The 20,968-nt window shown below is 47.3% G+C and overlaps 1 protein-coding gene across 3 annotated transcripts in view; it reads left to right on the forward strand.

Moving 5' to 3' along the window:
- TXNDC16 (thioredoxin domain containing 16) overlaps nucleotides 1–20,968 on the forward strand; it is a 75,858-nt gene that overhangs the window by 50,977 nt on the left and 3,913 nt on the right. For all 3 annotated transcript variants that reach the window (XM_077270000.1, XM_077270007.1, XM_077270017.1), the window contains 2 exons: nucleotides 5,298–5,436; nucleotides 15,780–15,940. In XM_077270000.1, coding sequence (XP_077126115.1) covers nucleotides 5,298–5,436; nucleotides 15,780–15,940 — 300 coding nt within the window. The remainder of the gene's footprint in view (nucleotides 1–5,297; nucleotides 5,437–15,779; nucleotides 15,941–20,968) is intronic.

Genomic DNA, 20,968 nt, shown 5'->3' on the forward strand with positions numbered 1-20,968 from the left:
ACCCTCTCATTTCCCCAGTACTCACAGCACCCTCTCATTTCCCCAGTACTCACAGCACCCTCTCATTTCCCCAGTACTCACAGCACCCTCTCATTTCCCCAGTACTTACAGCACCCTCTCATTTCCCCAGTACTCACAGCACCCTCTCATTTCCCCAGTAGTCACAGCACCCTCTCATTTCCCCAGTAGTCACAGCACCCTCTCATTTCCCCAGTAGTCACAGCACCCCCTCATTTCCCCAGTAGTCACAGCACCCTCTCATTTCCCCAGTACTCACAGCACCCTCTCATTTCCCCAGTACTTACAGCACCCTCTCATTTCCCCAGTACTCACAGCACCCTCTCATTTCCCCAGTAGTCACAGCACCCTCTCATTTCCCCAGTAGTCACAGCACCCTCTCATTTCCCCAGTAGTCACAGCACCCCCTCATTTCCCCAGTACTCACAGCACCCTCTCATTTCCCCAGTACTCACAGCACCCTCTCATTTCCCCAGTACTCACAGCACCCTCTCATTTCCCCAGTACTCACAGCACCCTCTCATTTCCCCAGTACTCACAGCACCCTCTCATTTCCCCAGTACTCACAGCACCCTCTCATTTCCCCAGTAGTCACAGCACCCTCTCATTTCCCCAGTAGTCACAGCACCCTCTCATTTCCCCAGTAGTCACAGCACCCTCTCATTTCCCCAGTACTCACAGCACCCTCTCATTTCCCCAGTAGTCACAGCACCCTCTCATTTCCCCAATACTCACAGCACCCTCTCATTTCCCCAATACTCACAGCACCCTCTCATTTCCCCAGTAGTCACAGCACCCTCTCATTTCCCCAATACTCACAGCACCCTCTCATTTCCCCAGTGGTCTCAGCACTCCCTCAATTTCCCAGTACTCACAGCACCCTCTCATTTCCCCAGTAGTCACAGCACCCTCTCATTTCCCCAGTAGTCACTGCACCCTCTCATTTCCCCAGTACTCACAGCACCCTCTCATTTCCCCAGTGGTCTCAGCACCCTCTCATTTCCCCAGTGGTCTCAGCACCCTCTCATTTCCCCAGTAGTCACTGCACCCTCTCATTTCCCCAGTAGTCACTGCACCCTCTCATTTCCCCAGTAGTCACTGCACCCTCTCATTTCCCCAGTACTCACAGCACCCTCTCATTTCGCTAGTAGTCTCAGCACTCCCTCATTTCCCCAGTACTCACAGCACCCTCTCATTTCCCCAGTACTCACAGCACCCTCTCATTTCCCCAGTACTCACAGCACCCTCTCATTTCCCCAGTACTCACAGCACCCTCTCATTTCCCCAGTAGTCACAGCACCCTCTCATTTCCCCAGTAGTCACAGCACCCTCTCATTTCCCCAGTACTCACAGCACCCTCTCATTTCCCCAGTAGTCACAGCACCCTCTCATTTCCCCAGTAGTCACAGCACCCTCTCATTTCCCCAGTAGTCACAGCACCCTCTCATTTCCCCAGTACTCACAGCACCCTCTCATTTCCCCAGTACTCACAGCACCCTCTCATTTCCCCAGTACTCACAGCACCCTCTCATTTCCCCAGTACTCACAGCACCCTCTCATTTCCCCAGTACTCACAGCACCCTCTCATTTCTCGTGTAGTCACTGCACTCCCTCATTTCCCTAGTAGTCACTGCACTCCCTTATTTCCCCAGTAGTCCCAGCACCCCCTCATTTCCCCAGTACTCACAGCACCCTGTCACTTCCCCAGCAGTCACAGCACCCCCTCATTTCCCCAGTACTCACAGCACCCTCTCATTTCCCCAGTACTCACAGCACCCTCTCATTTCCCCAGTACTCACAGCACCCTCTCATTTCCCCAGTACTCACAGCACCCTCTCATTTCTCGTGTAGTCACTGCACTCCCTCATTTCCCCAGTAGTCACAGCACCCTCTCATTTCCCCAGTACTCACAGCACCCTGTCACTTCCCCAGCAGTCACAGCACCCCCTCATTTCCCCAGTACTCACAGCACCCTCTCATTTCCCCAGTACTCACAGCACCCTCTCATTTCCCCAGTAGTCACAGCACCCTCTCATTTCCCCAGTACTCACAGCACCCTGTCACTTCCCCAGCAGTCACAGCACCCCCTCATTTCCCCAGTACTCACAGCACCCTCTCATTTCCCCAGTACTCACAGCACCCTCTCATTTCCCCAGTACTCACAGCACCCTCTCATTTCCCCAGTACTCACAGCACCCTCTCATTTCCCCAGTACTCACAGCACCCTCTCATTTCCCCAGTACTCACAGCACCCTCTCATTTCCCCAGTACTCACAGCACCCTCTCATTTCCCCAGTACTCACAGCACCCTCTCATTTCTCGTGTAGTCACTGCACTCCCTCATTTCCCTAGTAGTCACTGCACTCCCTTATTTCCCCAGTAGTCCCAGCACCCCCTCATTTCCCCAGTAGTCACTGCACTCCCTCATTTCCCTAGTAGTCACTGCACCCTCTCATTTCCTCAGTAGTAACAGCACCCCCTCATTTCCCCAGTAGTAGCTGCACCCCCTCATTTCCCTAGTAGTCACAGCACCCTCTCATTTCCCCAGTACTCACAGCACCCTGTCACTTCCCCAGCAGTCACAGCACCCCCTCATTTCCCCAGTACTCACAGCACCCTCTCATTTCCCCAGTACTCACAGCACCCTCTCATTTCCCCAGTACTCACAGCACCCTCTCATTTCCCCAGTACTCACAGCACCCTCTCATTTCCCCAGTACTCACAGCACCCTCTCATTTCCCCAGTACTCACAGCACCCTCTCATTTCCCCAGTACTCACAGCACCCTCTCATTTCCCCAGTACTCACAGCACCCTCTCATTTCCCCAGTACTCACAGCACCCTCTCATTTCCCCAGTACTCACAGCACCCTCTCATTTCTCGTGTAGTCACTGCACTCCCTCATTTCCCTAGTAGTCACTGCACTCCCTTATTTCCCCAGTAGTCCCAGCACCCCCTCATTTCCCCAGTAGTCACTGCACTCCCTCATTTCCCTAGTAGTCACTGCACCCTCTCATTTCCTCAGTAGTAACAGCACCCCCTCATTTCCCCAGTAGTAGCTGCACCCCCTCATTTCCCTAGTAGTCACAGCACCCTCTCATCTCCTCAGTAGTAACAGCACCCTCTCATTTCCCCAGTAGTCACAGCACCCTCTCATTTCCCCAGTAGTCACAGCACCCTCTCATTTCCCCAGTACTCACAGCACCCTCTCATTTCCCCAGTAGTCACAGCACCCTCTCATTTCCCCAGTAGTCACAGCACCCTCTCATTTCCCCAGTAGTCACAGCACCCTCTCATTTCCCCAGTACTCACAGCACCCTCTCATTTCCCCAGTACTCACAGCACCCTCTCATTTCCCCAGTACTCACAGCACCCTCTCATTTCCCCAGTACTCACAGCACCCTCTCATTTCCCCAGTACTCACAGCACCCTCTCATTTCTCGTGTAGTCACTGCACTCCCTCATTTCCCTAGTAGTCACTGCACTCCCTTATTTCCCCAGTAGTCCCAGCACCCCCTCATTTCCCCAGTACTCACAGCACCCTGTCACTTCCCCAGCAGTCACAGCACCCCCTCATTTCCCCAGTACTCACAGCACCCTCTCATTTCCCCAGTACTCACAGCACCCTCTCATTTCCCCAGTACTCACAGCACCCTCTCATTTCCCCAGTACTCACAGCACCCTCTCATTTCTCGTGTAGTCACTGCACTCCCTCATTTCCCCAGTAGTCACAGCACCCTCTCATTTCCCCAGTACTCACAGCACCCTGTCACTTCCCCAGCAGTCACAGCACCCCCTCATTTCCCCAGTACTCACAGCACCCTCTCATTTCCCCAGTACTCACAGCACCCTCTCATTTCCCCAGTAGTCACAGCACCCTCTCATTTCCCCAGTACTCACAGCACCCTGTCACTTCCCCAGCAGTCACAGCACCCCCTCATTTCCCCAGTACTCACAGCACCCTCTCATTTCCCCAGTACTCACAGCACCCTCTCATTTCCCCAGTACTCACAGCACCCTCTCATTTCCCCAGTACTCACAGCACCCTCTCATTTCCCCAGTACTCACAGCACCCTCTCATTTCCCCAGTACTCACAGCACCCTCTCATTTCCCCAGTACTCACAGCACCCTCTCATTTCCCCAGTACTCACAGCACCCTCTCATTTCTCGTGTAGTCACTGCACTCCCTCATTTCCCTAGTAGTCACTGCACTCCCTTATTTCCCCAGTAGTCCCAGCACCCCCTCATTTCCCCAGTAGTCACTGCACTCCCTCATTTCCCTAGTAGTCACTGCACCCTCTCATTTCCTCAGTAGTAACAGCACCCCCTCATTTCCCCAGTAGTAGCTGCACCCCCTCATTTCCCTAGTAGTCACAGCACCCTCTCATTTCCCCAGTACTCACAGCACCCTGTCACTTCCCCAGCAGTCACAGCACCCCCTCATTTCCCCAGTACTCACAGCACCCTCTCATTTCCCCAGTACTCACAGCACCCTCTCATTTCCCCAGTACTCACAGCACCCTCTCATTTCCCCAGTACTCACAGCACCCTCTCATTTCCCCAGTACTCACAGCACCCTCTCATTTCCCCAGTACTCACAGCACCCTCTCATTTCCCCAGTACTCACAGCACCCTCTCATTTCCCCAGTACTCACAGCACCCTCTCATTTCCCCAGTACTCACAGCACCCTCTCATTTCTCGTGTAGTCACTGCACTCCCTCATTTCCCTAGTAGTCACTGCACTCCCTTATTTCCCCAGTAGTCCCAGCACCCCCTCATTTCCCCAGTAGTCACTGCACTCCCTCATTTCCCTAGTAGTCACTGCACCCTCTCATTTCCTCAGTAGTAACAGCACCCCCTCATTTCCCCAGTAGTAGCTGCACCCCCTCATTTCCCTAGTAGTCACAGCACCCTCTCATCTCCTCAGTAGTAACAGCACCCTCTCATTTCCCCAGTAGTCGCTGCACTCCCTATTGACCTCAGCAGTCGCAGCACCCCTTTATATCTTAGGAATTTGCAGGCCCGCCTATTAATTTTCAGTAGTCACAGCAGGCAACTCCACCACGTCCCCATTAGTCACTGCTGCCACCTCTTCCCCAATATACTCAGCAGGACCCCACTCCCCAGACTCACATTCCCCAGTAGTCGCGTTAGTTCCCCACCCCTGGTAATCCCTTACTTTTCTAGCTTTCCACATGACGTTGTGAATGTCGGTGGTGACTTTTGATATTTTTCTCTCTCCTCCTCTTGGCTGATGTCTGGTTGCACTGTCCCGCAGGGCTCAGCATTACGGCGTGCTGCCCCCCGCCGTGCTGTTTTCCCAGCACTCCGTGCAGAAAGTCAATGCCGTCTCCATCCACAGCACTGCCGCAGATGACATCCTTCCACTTCTACAACGGGAACTTCTCGGAGAGTTTGTGAGTTTTGTACATTTAATAAATAATATTTCTCTATCGCTTCATTGGGGGACACAGGAAACCATGGGTGTAAAATGCCCTCCCCTCCCCTGCACCATATACAGCATTGAGTACAACGGCCAGACTCGCCCCCCCAGGGATATGTTAGGAAAGGGGGGCACATGTCTGGTTAGTGACTGCTGGAAATGGTCAGTAAGACGAAAGGCGTCATTTTATTATGTGGGGTGTCAGTGTGCAGCTTCTATGATGCTTTCGGGACTGTGACCGTCCACCTGTCTAGTCCCTTTATTCATGGCTCCACTGTGTGTTTTGCACATGCAGTGGGACATTTTGTCTTACATCATCTGTGCTGCTGTGGCGCACAGCATCTTCCACTTTGTCTTCTTCTGAAATACTCTGTTCTGCTGTGCTTTTCCCAAAGAGACTGTTGTCTCCATTTTCTTTCTTATATGACAAAATGCAGCGCTGTCCTCATCAATGTGCCTTCCACTTGTGTCCTGAAACACTCTGTGCTGTAAATTCTTCTGCTAGGTAACTCCCAGTCTTATCCCCCACTTGTCTCCATCTAACAGATCATGACACTTCCCCATTGCTGGCATGAAAGCTCCTGAAACACTCTGTGCTGCAGCGTGACCCTAAATTCTTCTGCTAGGTAACTCCCAGTCTTATCCCCCACTTGTCTCCATCTAACAGATCATGACACGACCCCATCACCTGCAGTTCCGTCCTCCTGAGACGTATCAGACTGGGGTTTCATGAACAGCAGCTGATCGACACCTGGCGTCTTCTACATCCATGTGACTGAGAGTCTACGTATTACATATGATACATACCTGCGTGTACATTACTTCTTCATCAAACACAGTGGTCTACACTCTCTTATACAAGTAGAACTCAAAAACAGATGAAGCTAGATCCAAGCTTAGAATATCAAAATTTTATACTTTTATTGTTAAAAAATTGACAACAGGTGAATTGGAATGATGTCAAGAGCAGTATCTCAAAAAAGTGCTGTACGACAATTGGCAGGAGGCGTGTACGCAGGAGGTCATAGAATTACCACATTATCATGCAAAATCAATGACTATTAAAATTAGGTTGCACTAATGCCCGGTCCGATAATATATGGGATTAAGTACATCTACCCTCAATATTCAGTCTATGGTCACTTTAATTATGGGGTAGCAAGTAGACATTGTATCATAACCATCAGTGTAACTGCATATAGCGGCCATTAGCCGCGGACACAGATCTTAATCATACTAGTAATCGCAGTGTGCAGTCAGAGCAATTGTCCATATTTACCCACCGCAGTGCAAGCAGACACCTCCTGGAGCGTGCCTCCGCCCCAACGCGCGTTTCGGGAACAACCTTCGTCAGGGGGCATTGGAATCTTATAACAGCGTGTCTAAAATATGCTTGACCCCGGAAGTATTGTGCGTGTATGTCCCGGAACTAGAAGGCGCTGCCATAACAACCCATGACGCCGGCGCGTACCAAGGTACTACAGACCGAGGGAGGCAACCACGGGAGCCCCATGTGATCACCAACCACCCGGCCGACACCCGGATATGCGCCTGCGCAGGAGGACAGCAGAGCGTCTGGCCGGATCCTGTGAGTGCAAAAGCCGCGCTGTGAAACCAGTGCGCAGCTAGGTGATACCCGCCTCATACAATATCCGATGTGCTGTAGTAGCATATCTACCATCGCAACATACGGCAACGATCCCATGTAAAGTATCCATTAGGGAATCACGGTGAGCCCAACCATAGTGTGCTATAATAGCAAGAATAGCAGAATTATTTACATATACAATGAATTATTACAGTATAATCACCATAGTTAACAACGCCGATAAATACACAAATAGAGACACCAATGATTGCCCAATAGGTAAACACCAATAAATACAGGCCATAAATATGGTAGTATATCTACATCAGCACATCTCATAAACAGACATAATTGTACTATACACACACACTATTGAACACAGAAATATACATAAAAATAACTACTACTATATAAGTCCATAAATAGGCATTCTTCAAAGGGGCCAGCCACAAGACTGTGATCCATGGTTACGAGAGAATCCCATTCATATGTAAATCTCGGGAAAGGTCCTGGAGGGGTCCAATTTCATAGGAATAACCAACGTAACATCACAGACCAACAGAATCAATAAAAACCGAAACTAGAACAGAGAAGAGATATGATTAAAAACATATAATTAAAAACAAAGCTATTAATAATGGTAGCACAGCACTCTCAGAGAAACACTCTGTTACGAAGCAAACCTATAGTGATCACAAAAAAGGGGAGTAACCAATATTGTCATTGAGTCCCGCCGGGTGGACTGTCTTCAAGGTCCAAATCCACCTCGATTCCATCTGTGCCAGGCGTTGAAAAGTGCCCCCACCCCGAATCCCCACCTCCAACAGATCAATACCCCTGACTCTCAGGAGGCCTCCATCACAATTATGAAATCTCCTAAAGTGACGAGACAGTGTCTTTAAAAGGGAAATGTCGTCCACTCCGGCCGCCGTGCTGATGCCCAAAACATGTTCTCTGACACGAATCTTTAATTGTCTAGTGGTCATGCCAATGTAGATCTTATTACATGGACACACCGCATAGTATATTACATTTTTACTAGTACATGTGATCCTCTTTCTGATTAAAAATTGGCGGGATCCATCCGAATTAGAGAAACCACTAATACGTTCAATGTTAGGGCAAGCAACGCAACGGCCGCATGGACTACATCCCACATTTGCTGTCTTAGAGTCCAAAAACGTTGTCCCCGGTGTACCTGCGTAGTGGCTGTGGACCAGAATATCTCGCAGATTCTTAGACCGTCTCACCGCAACACCATAATTCTCGGGGAGATAACGTGCCACTACGGGGTCAGCCCTGAGGACATGCCATGATTTCGCCAGAATCTTTTTCATGAGTGGAAACTGGGAGTGATAGTTAGTCACATAGCGGACTATCTCACAATCTTGTTTGGTTTTGGTCTCATACAATAGGGAATGTCTGGAGGTATATCTGGCCCTATTAAAAGCTTTTTTAATGCTACGGTTACTGTAACCCCGTGCCACCAGCCTCTCCTTTAATTCCTCAGCTTGTGTGAAAAAAGCCCTATCCGTAGAACATAATCTGCGAAGGCGAAGAAACTGGCCAGTGGGGATCACTCGTATGACATGACCAGGATGCGACGAGGAGGCATGCAACAATGAGTTCGTGGATGTAGGCTTACGGTAAATATCTTTCTGTAATTCACCATATTCATCTCTAATGATCGCAACATCTAAGAATTCGATGGCAACCTTGTCATGCTTGTACGTAAGCAAGATGTTGTGATCATTAATATTCAGTGATGCCATGAAACTCTGCAAGCACTCATTGGACCCCTGCCAGATCATCAAAATGTCATCAATGTACCGCGCCCAAAAGAGGACGCGGCCCATTGACAACAGGTGATCTGGCAGGGAGAGGTCCCTCTCCCACAGCCCCAGGAACTGGTTGGCATACGCCGGGGCAAAAGGAGCCCCCATGGCTGTCCCCTGGAGCTGCAGGAAGAAGGACCCCTTGAAGACAAAAAAATTATGAGTTAACGAAAACTCCAATAATTTATAGATCAGATTCACTATTGCCCTAGGCAAATTGGAGGAACCCAAAAAGAAGTCAATAGCCCGCAAACCATCCTGGTGCCTTATACTCGTGTATAAAGATTCGATGTCGGCTGTCGCCAACATCTCGTCTTCCTCTAGGTGTATACTATCTATTTGCCTTAGGAGGTCCCCGGTATCCTTAAGGAATGAGGGGAGGCTTTCAACAAGGGGTTGCAGTTTTGAGTCAATCCATTGGTTGACCTTTTCAAGATAGTTGCCCCTTCCAGAAATTATAGGGCGACCCGGAGGCGTCTACATGTCCTTATGAATCTTCGGTAGAAGATAAAATGTGGGGATCGTGGGCTCCGTGACAACCAAGGCAGAAGCCAAGTCACTAGTAATTGTCCCCTCGTCCCTCGCCCCCTTGATGATATCAGTTAATTGACGGGAATAAGCGGACAAGGGGTTAAACGTGAGTTTTTTGTAGCATGTTTGATTATTTAGCTGGCGATAGGCCTCCTTCTCATAAAGACTTTTTGGCCAGATCACACCGTTTCCCCCCTCCCCCTTGTCCACTGGTTTGAATACCACGTCTGGAAGATTCCTTAGGACATGCAGACGCTCCCTCTCCTCTTTTGTTAGATTGTCATTGTAGATGTGACGAGGAATCTCCATGAATTCCTTCGTCACTAACTGCACAAATAATTCCACATTTGGACAGGTAGCGAGGGGGGGAAATTTCTTTGATTTCGGGCGGATTGATATTGGGATCCTACCTCCTGTTGGTGTTGTGTTCAATGGCCAGTTCTTCCAGTGTACGTAAGGCTATTTGTTCTTCCTCTGTGGGGAATAACGCAGCCAAATTACCTTCAAAAAAATGTTTTTTAAAAACTAAGGCTCTGGCAAATAGATGGAGATCCTTCACCGCACCGAAAACATCAAATGGTGCCGCCGGGGAAAATGATAGGCCCCTCTCTAATAGCACCAAATCAGTGTCGGTAAATTTATAGGCACTCAGATTAATTACCTTGTTATTGCGTTTCCTTGACTCCGCTGAGTAATCCTCCCGTCTATTGGGGTGAAATACAAACTCCCTCTGATTACGTGTGGCCATTCCAGACCTTGTAGTCATAGAGGAGCCTGATCTGTCGGAAATGTCGCTCACCGATGAGATTGATGTTTGTGAAGGTGTACGCCTAATTTGATCTCCCTGCTGTCTATTTTTCCTCCACAGGTACACTCTGTTACTGTCATAATCCCATCGATCCCTATTTAATTTAGTAGATTGAGTGTCTTGGATTCTCTTGACAACACCTTCCAGGGTTTTGTCAATTTGCCCACTGAGTCTACTCAGCTGATCCGGTGTGCCCAATATTTTTAGGTCATCTTCAACTAATTTAATTGAGGTATCGAATTGTGAAATAGTTCTCCTATTATAATCACTCAACAGTCTCATCAGTGTGTTAGAACACATGTTGCATGCCTCCTCCCAGCCCGCCACTAAGATAGCGTCCTCCACCGGGAACGTGGGCATAACACGGATACGTAAACCTCTCGGTATCATATTCCTGGCTAAATATTTATCCAAAAAGGTGCAATTCCACCAAAGTTTAGTCCTCTTAGTGATCATATGTTGTAACGTTAATACTTGATCATCCCATTTGCGATCACTGGTCTGCTGCGAGGTGGTACCATCACCTCCAAACACCTGGTCAATGTGAGAAAGCCAGGCGATTTCCTTGGCCTTGAAGTCCATACCTACAAGAAATACTGTGCAAAACACAGTGAAGAATAAATAGCCACTTATAGCATATTTCAACATGGTACATATATAATAATATTTCAATAATTAGTACCCATACATAGGACTGTGATAGACCCGATCATCATGTGTATACAGCCAGAACCCAAAAACAGATGAAACTAGATCCAAGCTTAGAATATCAAAATTAATATTTTATTGTAAAAAAAAATGACAACAATTGGAATGATGTCAAGAGCAGTATCTCAAAAAAGTGCTGTACAACAATTGGCAGGAGGTGTGTACGCAGGAGGTCATAGAATTACCACATTATCATGCAAAATCAATGACTATTAAAATTAGGTTGCACTAATGCCCGGTCCGATAATATATGGGATTAAGTACAACTACCCTCAATATTCAATCTATGGTCACTTTAATTATGGGGTAGCAAGTAGACATTGTATTATAACCATCAGTGTAACTGCATATAGCGGCCATTAGCCGCGGACACAGATCTTAATCATACTAGTAATCGCAGTGTGCAGTCAGAGCAATTGTCCATATTTACCCACCGCAGTGCAAGCAGACACCTCCTGGAGCGCGCCTCCGCCCAAAAAACGCGCGTTTCGGGAACAACCTTCGTCAGGGGGCATTGGAATCTTATAACAGCGTGTCTAAAATATGCTTGACCCCGGAAGTATTGTGCGTGTATGTCCCGGAACTAGAAGGCGCTGCCATAACAACCCATGACGCCGGCACGTACCAAGGTACTACAGACCGAGGGAGGCAACCACGGGGGCCCCACGTGATCACCAACCACCCGGCCGAGACCCGGATATGCGCCTGCGCAGGAGGACAGCAGAGCGCCTGGCCGGAACCTGTGAGTGCAAAAGCCACGCTGTGAAACCAGTGCGCAGCTAGGTGATACCCGCCTCATACAATATCCGATGTGCTGTAGTAGCATATCTACCATCGCAACATACGGCAACGATCCCATATAAAGTATCCATTAGGGAATCCTGGTGAGCCCAACCATAGTGTGCTATAATAGCAAGAATAGCAGAATTATTTACATTAACAATGATGTTACGGTGGTTATTCCTATGAAATGGGACCCCTCCAGGACCTTTCCCGAGATTTACATATGAATGGGATTCTCTTGTAACCATGGATCACAGTCTTGTGGCTGGCCCCTATGAAGAATGCCTATTTATGGACTTATATAGTAGTAGTTATTTTTATGTATATTTCTGTGTTCAATAGTGTGTGTGTATAATACAATTATGTCTGTTTATGAGATGTGCTGATGTAGATATACTACCATATTTATGGCCTGTATTTATTGGTGTCTACCTATTGGGCAATCATTGGTGTCTCTATTTGTGTATTTATCGGTGTTGCTAACTATGGTGATTATACTGTAATAATTCATTGTTTATGTAAATAATCTACTGGGTTGCAGAGCTAAAAGTGGATCAGTTCTCTCTCTGTTGTACTCCCTCCGCCTGTGTGCGGGTGAATGGTGTTTTCCCCGAGAAATTTCCAATGCAAATGTGACTCGGCAGGGCTGCCCCCTCTCTCCCCTGATCTTTATCCTCACTCTTGAGCTATTCCTTCAGTGTATCCGATCCAGCCAGATATTCCGGGTCTAAACATTCAAAATATCTTACAAAGTTGCAGCCTATGCACGTGGATGACCTATTATTCTTCATCACTAACCGATTGTATCTCTCCATAGCTTGATGTTGGAATGTAACAAATATGCAGTTTGTCTAATTCTAAAATTAACGTGACTAAGTCGGAGGCTCTGAATATAAATCTCAGTTCCCTCATTACAGAATTCATGTAAACTTCATTGGTCACCTCGGTCCCTGAAGTATCTAGGCATTCTCCTCTCCGCTGATATTAATTCCATCTTCAAACTTCATTTTTTACCATTGCTCCAGAACATTAAAGTTGATTGTTCAAAATGGTGTAAACTTTACTTGGTTTGGCAGATGTGAAATTCCTAAAATGAATGTTCTTCCTCGCATATTATATCTTTTTCAAACTCTCCCCATTAAAGTCCATAGCTCCTTCTTCACATCTATAGTGTCTTTGCAAATAGGTTTCCTATGGGCTAATAAAGCAGCTAGACCCCAGCGATGCCTCCTGTGTAGACCAAAAAGTCGAGATGTATTGGGCCTTCCGGATATAAAAGCGTATTATCTGTCTGCTCACCTGTCTAGATGGCATATGGTATAAATCGGTGAGGCACATGTCGGTGAAGCCATGCAAATAGAACAAAGCTTTTCAGAGGCCACTATAGTGGCTCCCCTGGTTCCCTTCCAGTTCCCAAACTTCGTTGAAATCTCATCCTACAATTAGTGCTACACTCGATTGCTGCTCCAGACCAGAGATACACAAACGTCTTCCCATTCCATCTCCATTATAGCCTGTTATGGTCTCTCTGGGATTCTCCCCTGGTCTGTCAGACCCTGTGTTCAGACTTTGGGTCTCGGGAAATTTAGGGCGTCCCAGACTGGTGTAGATGATGATTTGCCTTCATTAGAGGCACTTCCAGCTATTATTGACCCCTTGCCACTGGGCACATGGCGTTCTCTCTGACTCTGTCACTTTGGTCACACCCTTCCAAACTACACTCAGCACACACGAATCCTTTCCGCTTTGGGAACTCTTTGTCTGGGTGAGGGGGGGATTCGTCATGCACTTTCCTCTGAACACTCAATGCTAACTAACCCAATGGATCTGCCGCCCCCCAGATTATTAACACAATGGGAAGAGGACTTGGGCATCACTCTCTCCATGGAACAAAGGGAAAGGGTGTTGTCCTTGGCGTCCAAATCGTTCATCAATTCTCGGCTTCGGGAAGCAAATCTCAGACTTCGTTCACAGCGGTTCAGGGTCCCGGTTAAGTTAAACAAAATGTTCCCTCTATTCACCCTAAGCGTTGGCTCAGGTGAGGGTCATTTCCTTCATGTCTTTTGATCCTGTCCAGTTTTACAACCATTCTGGACTGAAGTCAAAAGCATTATTAGGGCGGTTACAGACATTTTGTGTGATGGATCCTGAACTATTCCTTCTACAAATCTGAGACTTCCGTTTCCTCCTACAATCCGTCTCTACTAAGATTTTTGGTGATGGCCGCCAGACCTTGTATTCCACTGTTATGGAAGAAAGCTAATCCCCCTAGCCCATCCCACCTAGCCCGTCTCACCTAGCCCGTCCCCTCTAACCCGTCCCGATTGATTTCTAATGTCAATGATTTAATTACATGGAGGACTTTGCGGCTTCTCTCTACAGCAGATATGAGGTCTTCTGTAAATCATGGCTCTACTGGAAGGGATTCCAGCTGTGCAGTGAGTATGGCCGCCTCCTGCAGTAGACCCTCACACTTCCATGTCATTTGGGTCTTTGTAGGCATGGCTGCCTGGACTGGGGGGCACTCTCCCTCCTCTCTACTTCACACTTTCTTCTCCTCCCGTCTACGCTTCTCTGTGACTGAATTTCTACTCTTTTCTCTTCTCTCTCCTTCCTATGTTAATATGAAGATTGGGTGAAACGAGGTCGCAATGTGGATTCTTGTTCACGTTACAGATGTTTTGGAAAATATGTCTGACGTTTGGCTTTATCTACATATTTACTGAGTTTTTGTTTTGTTCCTAAATTAAAAAAAAAAAAAAAAAGTATCCCGAGAAATCTCCTGAAGCACTCTGTGCTGCGGGGACCCTGTTCCTTCCGCTTCTGTTTGTGTCCCCCTCTACTTGTCTTGTCACACACAGCCAAAGCATTGCCGTATTGTCCACTCTCTTGAAATGTTCTGTGCTGCTCTCGGCCTGTTCTTATTTCCTTGGCACAGCTCACACGCACTTCTTTGCCAAAGGCTTCATTAGGGGAAGTATCTGGCGCTGTGATGACCACAGGGGCGTCTGCAGTCACTTACATCCCGTCTGTGAGAAGACAATCAGTAAATCACGGCTTTTTACCCTCTTAAGGACGCCACCAGTTTTTGTTTTTGCGTCCTCCCCCCCCCCCCCCCCCCCCTTCTTCCTAGAGCCGTAACGTTTTTATTTTTCCGCCCCCACGGCCGTGCGACGGCCTGTTCTCTGCCGAACACCGTTCACTTAACCACAATGTGCTGGAAAAGGGAAAAAAAATCCAAGTTCAGTGAAATGGTGAAAAAAAATGTGATTCTAATATTTTTGAAGGTTTTATTTTTACAATGTTCGTTATTCATTTTCCTTTTTAATTTCTATATTTTTGAATTAGGGAAAACTTTTGTTATTTTTTATTTATTTTTTTCTATTTTGAGAATCATTTTTCCTTTTAATATTTTGACTTCTTTTTTGTTTCTAGTTTCCCATAGGATCAGTATATAGTAAAACAATCCCTGTCTCCAATGAAGCCCGGCCAGTCACCTGCGGCGACACTTTACAGAACGACCAAGGGGGCGGTGAGAACCACGGCTGCCATGACAGTCCATCGGTACCCCGTGATCACATCGTGGTGGGGCTTCTGAATGGTTGCCCTCCTGGGATTGTGCCTCTTACTTCTGTCAGAGACAGGTGCTGGCTGTATGACACAGACGGCACCTGCCATGAGCAGCACCTTACACTCACTCCCGCCTTACACCCGCTGCATCCTTCTTATCATACGACATATTAGAGCAGAACAGGCAAAAAGAAAAATGTCACAGATCTGTGATCGACTAACAATCCTGATCCTTAAAGGGGTTGTCTATGTCCCCCTTTTCCTTCAGTGATCCCTTGTACTGTCTGGCTACATCAGGCAGAAAGTGTTAAGATTCCTTACAGCGCCTCCACTGGGGAAGTGAAGCAATTACACCACTCTCATTGAAATCAATGGGCTGCATCTATAACGTTTGCAGTTTCGGGTCCAGAGCTAGAGACGCTTATTGCCAATCAGAACAGCTTGTAGCCACGTCCCTTTAATTATCCAGACTTCTCTTCCTCGTCTTTCCACAGCCGGAGGTCACCGTGGAGTTGCTCCCTGCCCTCATGAAACTCCAGAAGCCTCTGCTCATCCTCTTCTCTGATGGCGTCATTGACCCTCGCATTGAGAAGCACATTTTAAGTCTGGTGAGAGGAAGGTATCTGGAGCAGATGACGAGTTCCTGGCTGAACATGTGAGTAATAATCCGCTTCTTTCAGGTATTTCAGGCGTATTCGTGGATTCTGGAGATGGAACCTGACTGGGATGGGAGATAATCCATCCCAATGACTTTCTACCGATGTCCTCCAACCCCTTTAACGGAGCGATTATCTGTACATCCGAAAATCTTTGCCGCAAGTTTTGTAACATTTTAAGCTGAACTTGTCATTTTGCACTAAAAAGTTGCAAAAAAAGAGAAAAGGTTAAAGACAAAAATAAAAAGCGTTTTTGATTTTGCATAAAATTAACTAACCAATTTTGAAAAACTAGATGTAAAAACCGTCAAAAAATAAAAATTGTGACCAAAGTATATCAGAAAGCTTGAAATCCTGTTGTTACACATAGACCAGGTGAGAGAGCTGGGAGCATCTGCTAATAACACCCTATGATGGCGCAGATAGAAATTTTAAGAGTAGCCGGAAACACTGTTGATTTTGCGGCGCAGATTTTGGGGTTTTTCAATAGCTGTATCGTGAATGAGCACATATCTCATACTAATGAAAAAAATCTGCAGCGGAAATTGAATTATGTGCTGATTTTAGGGAAACTTTACAAACAACATTTTCATTACGGACAGTAGAAATTCACAGCGGTAAAGGGTGCTGGGGATATTCTTGGCAGAGTGGCGCAACAAAGTTCTTACTGGTCCAAAAATGTACAAACATAATGCATTTATTCAGATTTTCCAGGCAGATTGTCTGCTGCCTTTTTCAGCGTCATCGATGAGATCTGAGTGTCACGGATCCCTTCTCCGTGGTGTCACTTATTCGTCACGTGCCTGCTCTCACACGTGACTTGGGGTTGTGCCTGCAAGGGTTAATCTATCTCCCCACTCTCAGTCCAGCGTTCAACCTCTGTCCTATGTTATAATGGGAGCATAAATCACACACCGACCCAGGCCACACACCCGCTCATACGCGCTGCCACCACTCATCGAATACACGGGCGATGAGTCCCGGACTAATAATAATACTAATAAAAATATGTCTATCACTCATAAGGCTCACACACCTTTAGGCTATGGGTTCTTTAGAACATTCAAGGTTCAACTTGTTAAAGTTGTATACTTTAATACAAAAGGTTCAATGCTTACAATAAGAAAAAGGTATAAAAATATGATAATAAAAAGACATACAACTTATGCAAAACAGTATCAAAATAAACAGGAGAAACTTACAGAAGTTATCTAACTGGTAGTTGCTTTCTGCTCCCTGAGGGTAGGACGAATGTAGATTGGATCACACCAGCTTCTCAGGCTGCCCTCACATGTGAACACAATTCTCTGTCTGCAGCCTAAATTTATAACTTTGGTCTGAGGTCAAGTTTCTAGACCGGCCCCTCAGGCCAATATCATAACTGCTGCCTGTTTGATTGGGCCACGGCCGCGCCCCCAATGGATATATTATTCTTTCTTGTGGAGAGGTTCTCAGGGATTAATCTACCTCAGAGGTGTCAAGTGTTCCTTTGTTCTTGGCCTTAGCCAGACCTCCTGGTGGGATAGGGAGACACAATGTCTACTAATCCCAAGGAAGTACCTGTCAACACCTAGGTGCAACTTGCCTTGAGGACAGATGTTACATTATCACTAGTCACACATATAACCCTAGACATATGTCACTACACACATATAGATATATATATGCACATATTTCACCACACTGAGAGTTTAGGAAATCTCACAAAGATGCTGGGAATATTGACATCAATTTCCACTGCAGATTTTAACCTTTTCCGATGCAAATCTGCAGCCAGTCTGCACAATACGGTTCAGATTTTGCTGCAGAAAATCCATTGTGTGTTCCCCCATGCGAATATGACCCGTTTTCTCTTCGCCACGACAGCACCCACTGAGAGAGGGGATCCGCCCCTAGGAACAGGAAACCCTATGGAGAGATAAAAAGGGGCGGTCCCCTCGCTCCCACAGTTTGGTTTCCTGTTCCTACGGGAATCCATGGAGAGAAGAGGATACCTAGCCTGGATGCCGCCTGCGCAGTTTACCTTAGAGGACGGCAGGGGCTCCAGAGCTGGAAGCAGCGTCGGGGGTCCTGGCTCAGTTTCCCCCCTCTGCTGGCAGACGCCGTGAGGCCAGGACGGGTGGTTGCTGGCTCTCGGGATACCAGCCGGATTCGTCTGCGGGAGCAACGCTGTGGTGCGGTCAGCGTCGCGCCGGCATCGGCGGACGCATACACAGCTTGGAGCCCCAGTGTATTCCCCCGGAAGTACAGGTAAACTTCCGGGGTGATGGAGGAGGAGTACAACGCCTGCGCTGACACCGGCGGCAGCGCAGGCCCATGCAGTATGGCCGCGACCCGGAAGTGACTAGCGCTTCCGGGTACAACCGGAAGAAGATGGCGGCCCCCATATGAAAGGACGCCGGCGATGTCGCTCCGGCGTCCACTATGGATTCTGCGCAGGACGCTGTGATGTCTTCGTTAGAAGCCACCGCATCCACTCCACGCAGCCATGCCAGCACCAGCCGCTCTAAACAGAGCGGATCTTCTAGAAAGAGCAAGTCGGATCGTGTTATTCCTCAACCCGTGCCTCAGTCTCCTCCTCATCAGCCGGTACCTTCACAAACAGCTTCACTGGGTGAGTGTATATCTACCCTATTTAGGCTGATTACTGTTCCCTCTCCCTCACACCCTAGGCCAAAAGGACTGAAAAAACGAAACACAGACAGTGTGCGTTATGTCTCCAGCCCCTTCCGGATAGTCATAACAAGAGGCTGTGTAAACCGTGTATTGACTCTACCCTGCGGGAAGAAGCCTCGGTTAGATCTGAGGATATTAGGGTCATGATCAGGGAAGAATTACGGGCCTTACATAGTTCTGACAAAGAGCCGCGTACTAAAGTGAAAAAAGGGTACGTTTCCCCTATATCTGACCAGTCGTCTGACAGAGAAAATGCAGACTCTGACATTTCCCGTGAATACGTTTCCTCAGATGAGGACCAAGATACATGCTTTCCCACCGATAGCATTGATAACCTGGTAAAATCAGTCTGCAACACCATGGGTATTGAAGATTCTAAGGTCCCTAAAACGCAGCAGGATATCATGTTCGCTGGTCTGTCAGAAAAGAAAAGGCCCTCCTTTCCTGTAATATCAGCGGTAAAAGATCTAATCAAGAAAGAGTGGGAAAGCCAGGGGCAAAGGGGTTTACCACCAACCTCAAAAAGACGTTATCCCTTCAATGATGACGAGTTCTTATTATGGTCAAAAGCCCCGAAGGTGGATGCGGCAGTGGCATCCACATCCAAAAAATCCTCACTGCCCGTGGAGGATTCGGGTTCATTACAAGACCCATTAGACCGCAAAACCGACTCTCTTTTAAAAAGAGCTTGGGAGTCATGTACGGGAGCCTTTAGGCCGGCAATATCGGCTACATGCACCGCTAGGTCCATGCTAGTCTGGCTAAATGACTTGGAGGAGGGACTAAAAAGCGGTCTCTCTAGAGACAGGTTAATGTCCTCTATACCCCTGATCAGAGGGGCTACAGCCTTCCTGGCGGACTCATCTGCTGACTCCATACGCTTGGCGGCTAAGTCAGCGGGACTCACGAATGCAGCACGTAGAGCCCTGTGGCTTAAAGGATGGAAGGGTGATCCCCAAACAAAATCTAAATTGTGTGGCCTCCCGTGTCAGGGTGAGTACCTGTTTGGTACTAAACTAGACGAAATCTTAACTAAAGCGGGAGAGAGGAAGAAAGGCTTCCCTAACGTTAATTACCTTCCATCCTATAGGAGAGCATTCCGGAAGCCCGTGTTTAATAAAAGGAGAGATTTTAAGAACCAAGACCGCTGGGCCACTAGAGACACCAAACAAAGGGGTGCATTCTTTGGGAAGCGCCCTTTCAAACCTGAGGACAAACCCCGTTAGAGCGGATCTACCTGTGGGAGGTAGATTATCCTCCTTCTCAGATAAATGGCGGCTGATAACATCAAATAGTTGGGCAAATGATCTTGTCACCTCCGGCTTAAAATTAAAATTTTCCCGAGTCCCTCCGGACTCATTTCTATTGACTTCATTAAAATCTCAATCACAACAGGAGGCATTGGAGCAGGAAGTAATGAGTCTTCTGTCCAAGGGGGTTCTGGAGGAAGTTCCACTTCTTCAGGAGGGCAAAGGGTTTTACTCCCCTTTATTTCTAATACCAAAACCGGATGGATCATTCAGAACCATTATAAACCTTAAGAAATTAAACACCTTCTTAGAAAATCAAACCTTTAAAATGGAGTCTATCCGATCCACCATAAAACTCCTGTTTCCCCATTGCTTTATGACGGTTCTGGACTTGAAAGATGCGTATTACCATCTCCCAATCTTTAAAAAACATCAACAATATCTCCGCGTTGCGGTTGTCATAAAAGGATATATACGACACTTTCAGTATGCAGCAATGCCCTTTGGACTATCAATTGCTCCAAGGGTATTCACTAAACTAATGTCAGAGGTCATGTCATATCTAAGATTAAAAGACACCCTCATAATCCCATACCTAGACGACCTTCTAGTGGTAGGAAAATCCCCCTCACAATGCCAAGAAAGATTAAGTCACATGATTTCATCCTTGCAGAACTTAGGATGGATAATAAATTGGGAAAAATCTAGGCTGATCCCAACGACTCGGCAAGTATTTTTGGGGATTATATTAGATTCTATAACTCAAAGATGTTTTCTCCCAGAATCTAAACAAATAACGGTGGGGAAGAAAGTTCAGTCTATACTAGATAAACCTATAATTTCCCTTCGGGAAGGTATGTCCTTACTTGGCTCCTTCACGTCATGTATCCCGGCGGTTCCATGGGCCCAATTCCACTCGAGGTGCTTACAATATGCAATTTTACATGAGGAGATAAAATTGCAAGGGCGGTTAGACGGTAAAATTTCCCTTTCTAATGACGTAATCCAATCCCTAACCTGGTGACTACAGCCAGATCATCTAATTGGCGGGGTTCCCTGGGATATTAAACCCTCAAAAATAATATTTACGGATGCCAGCCC

The sequence above is a fragment of the Ranitomeya variabilis genome, chromosome 1 (genome assembly GCF_051348905.1).
Source record: "Ranitomeya variabilis isolate aRanVar5 chromosome 1, aRanVar5.hap1, whole genome shotgun sequence".
Taxonomy (NCBI): Eukaryota; Metazoa; Chordata; class Amphibia; order Anura; family Dendrobatidae; genus Ranitomeya; species Ranitomeya variabilis.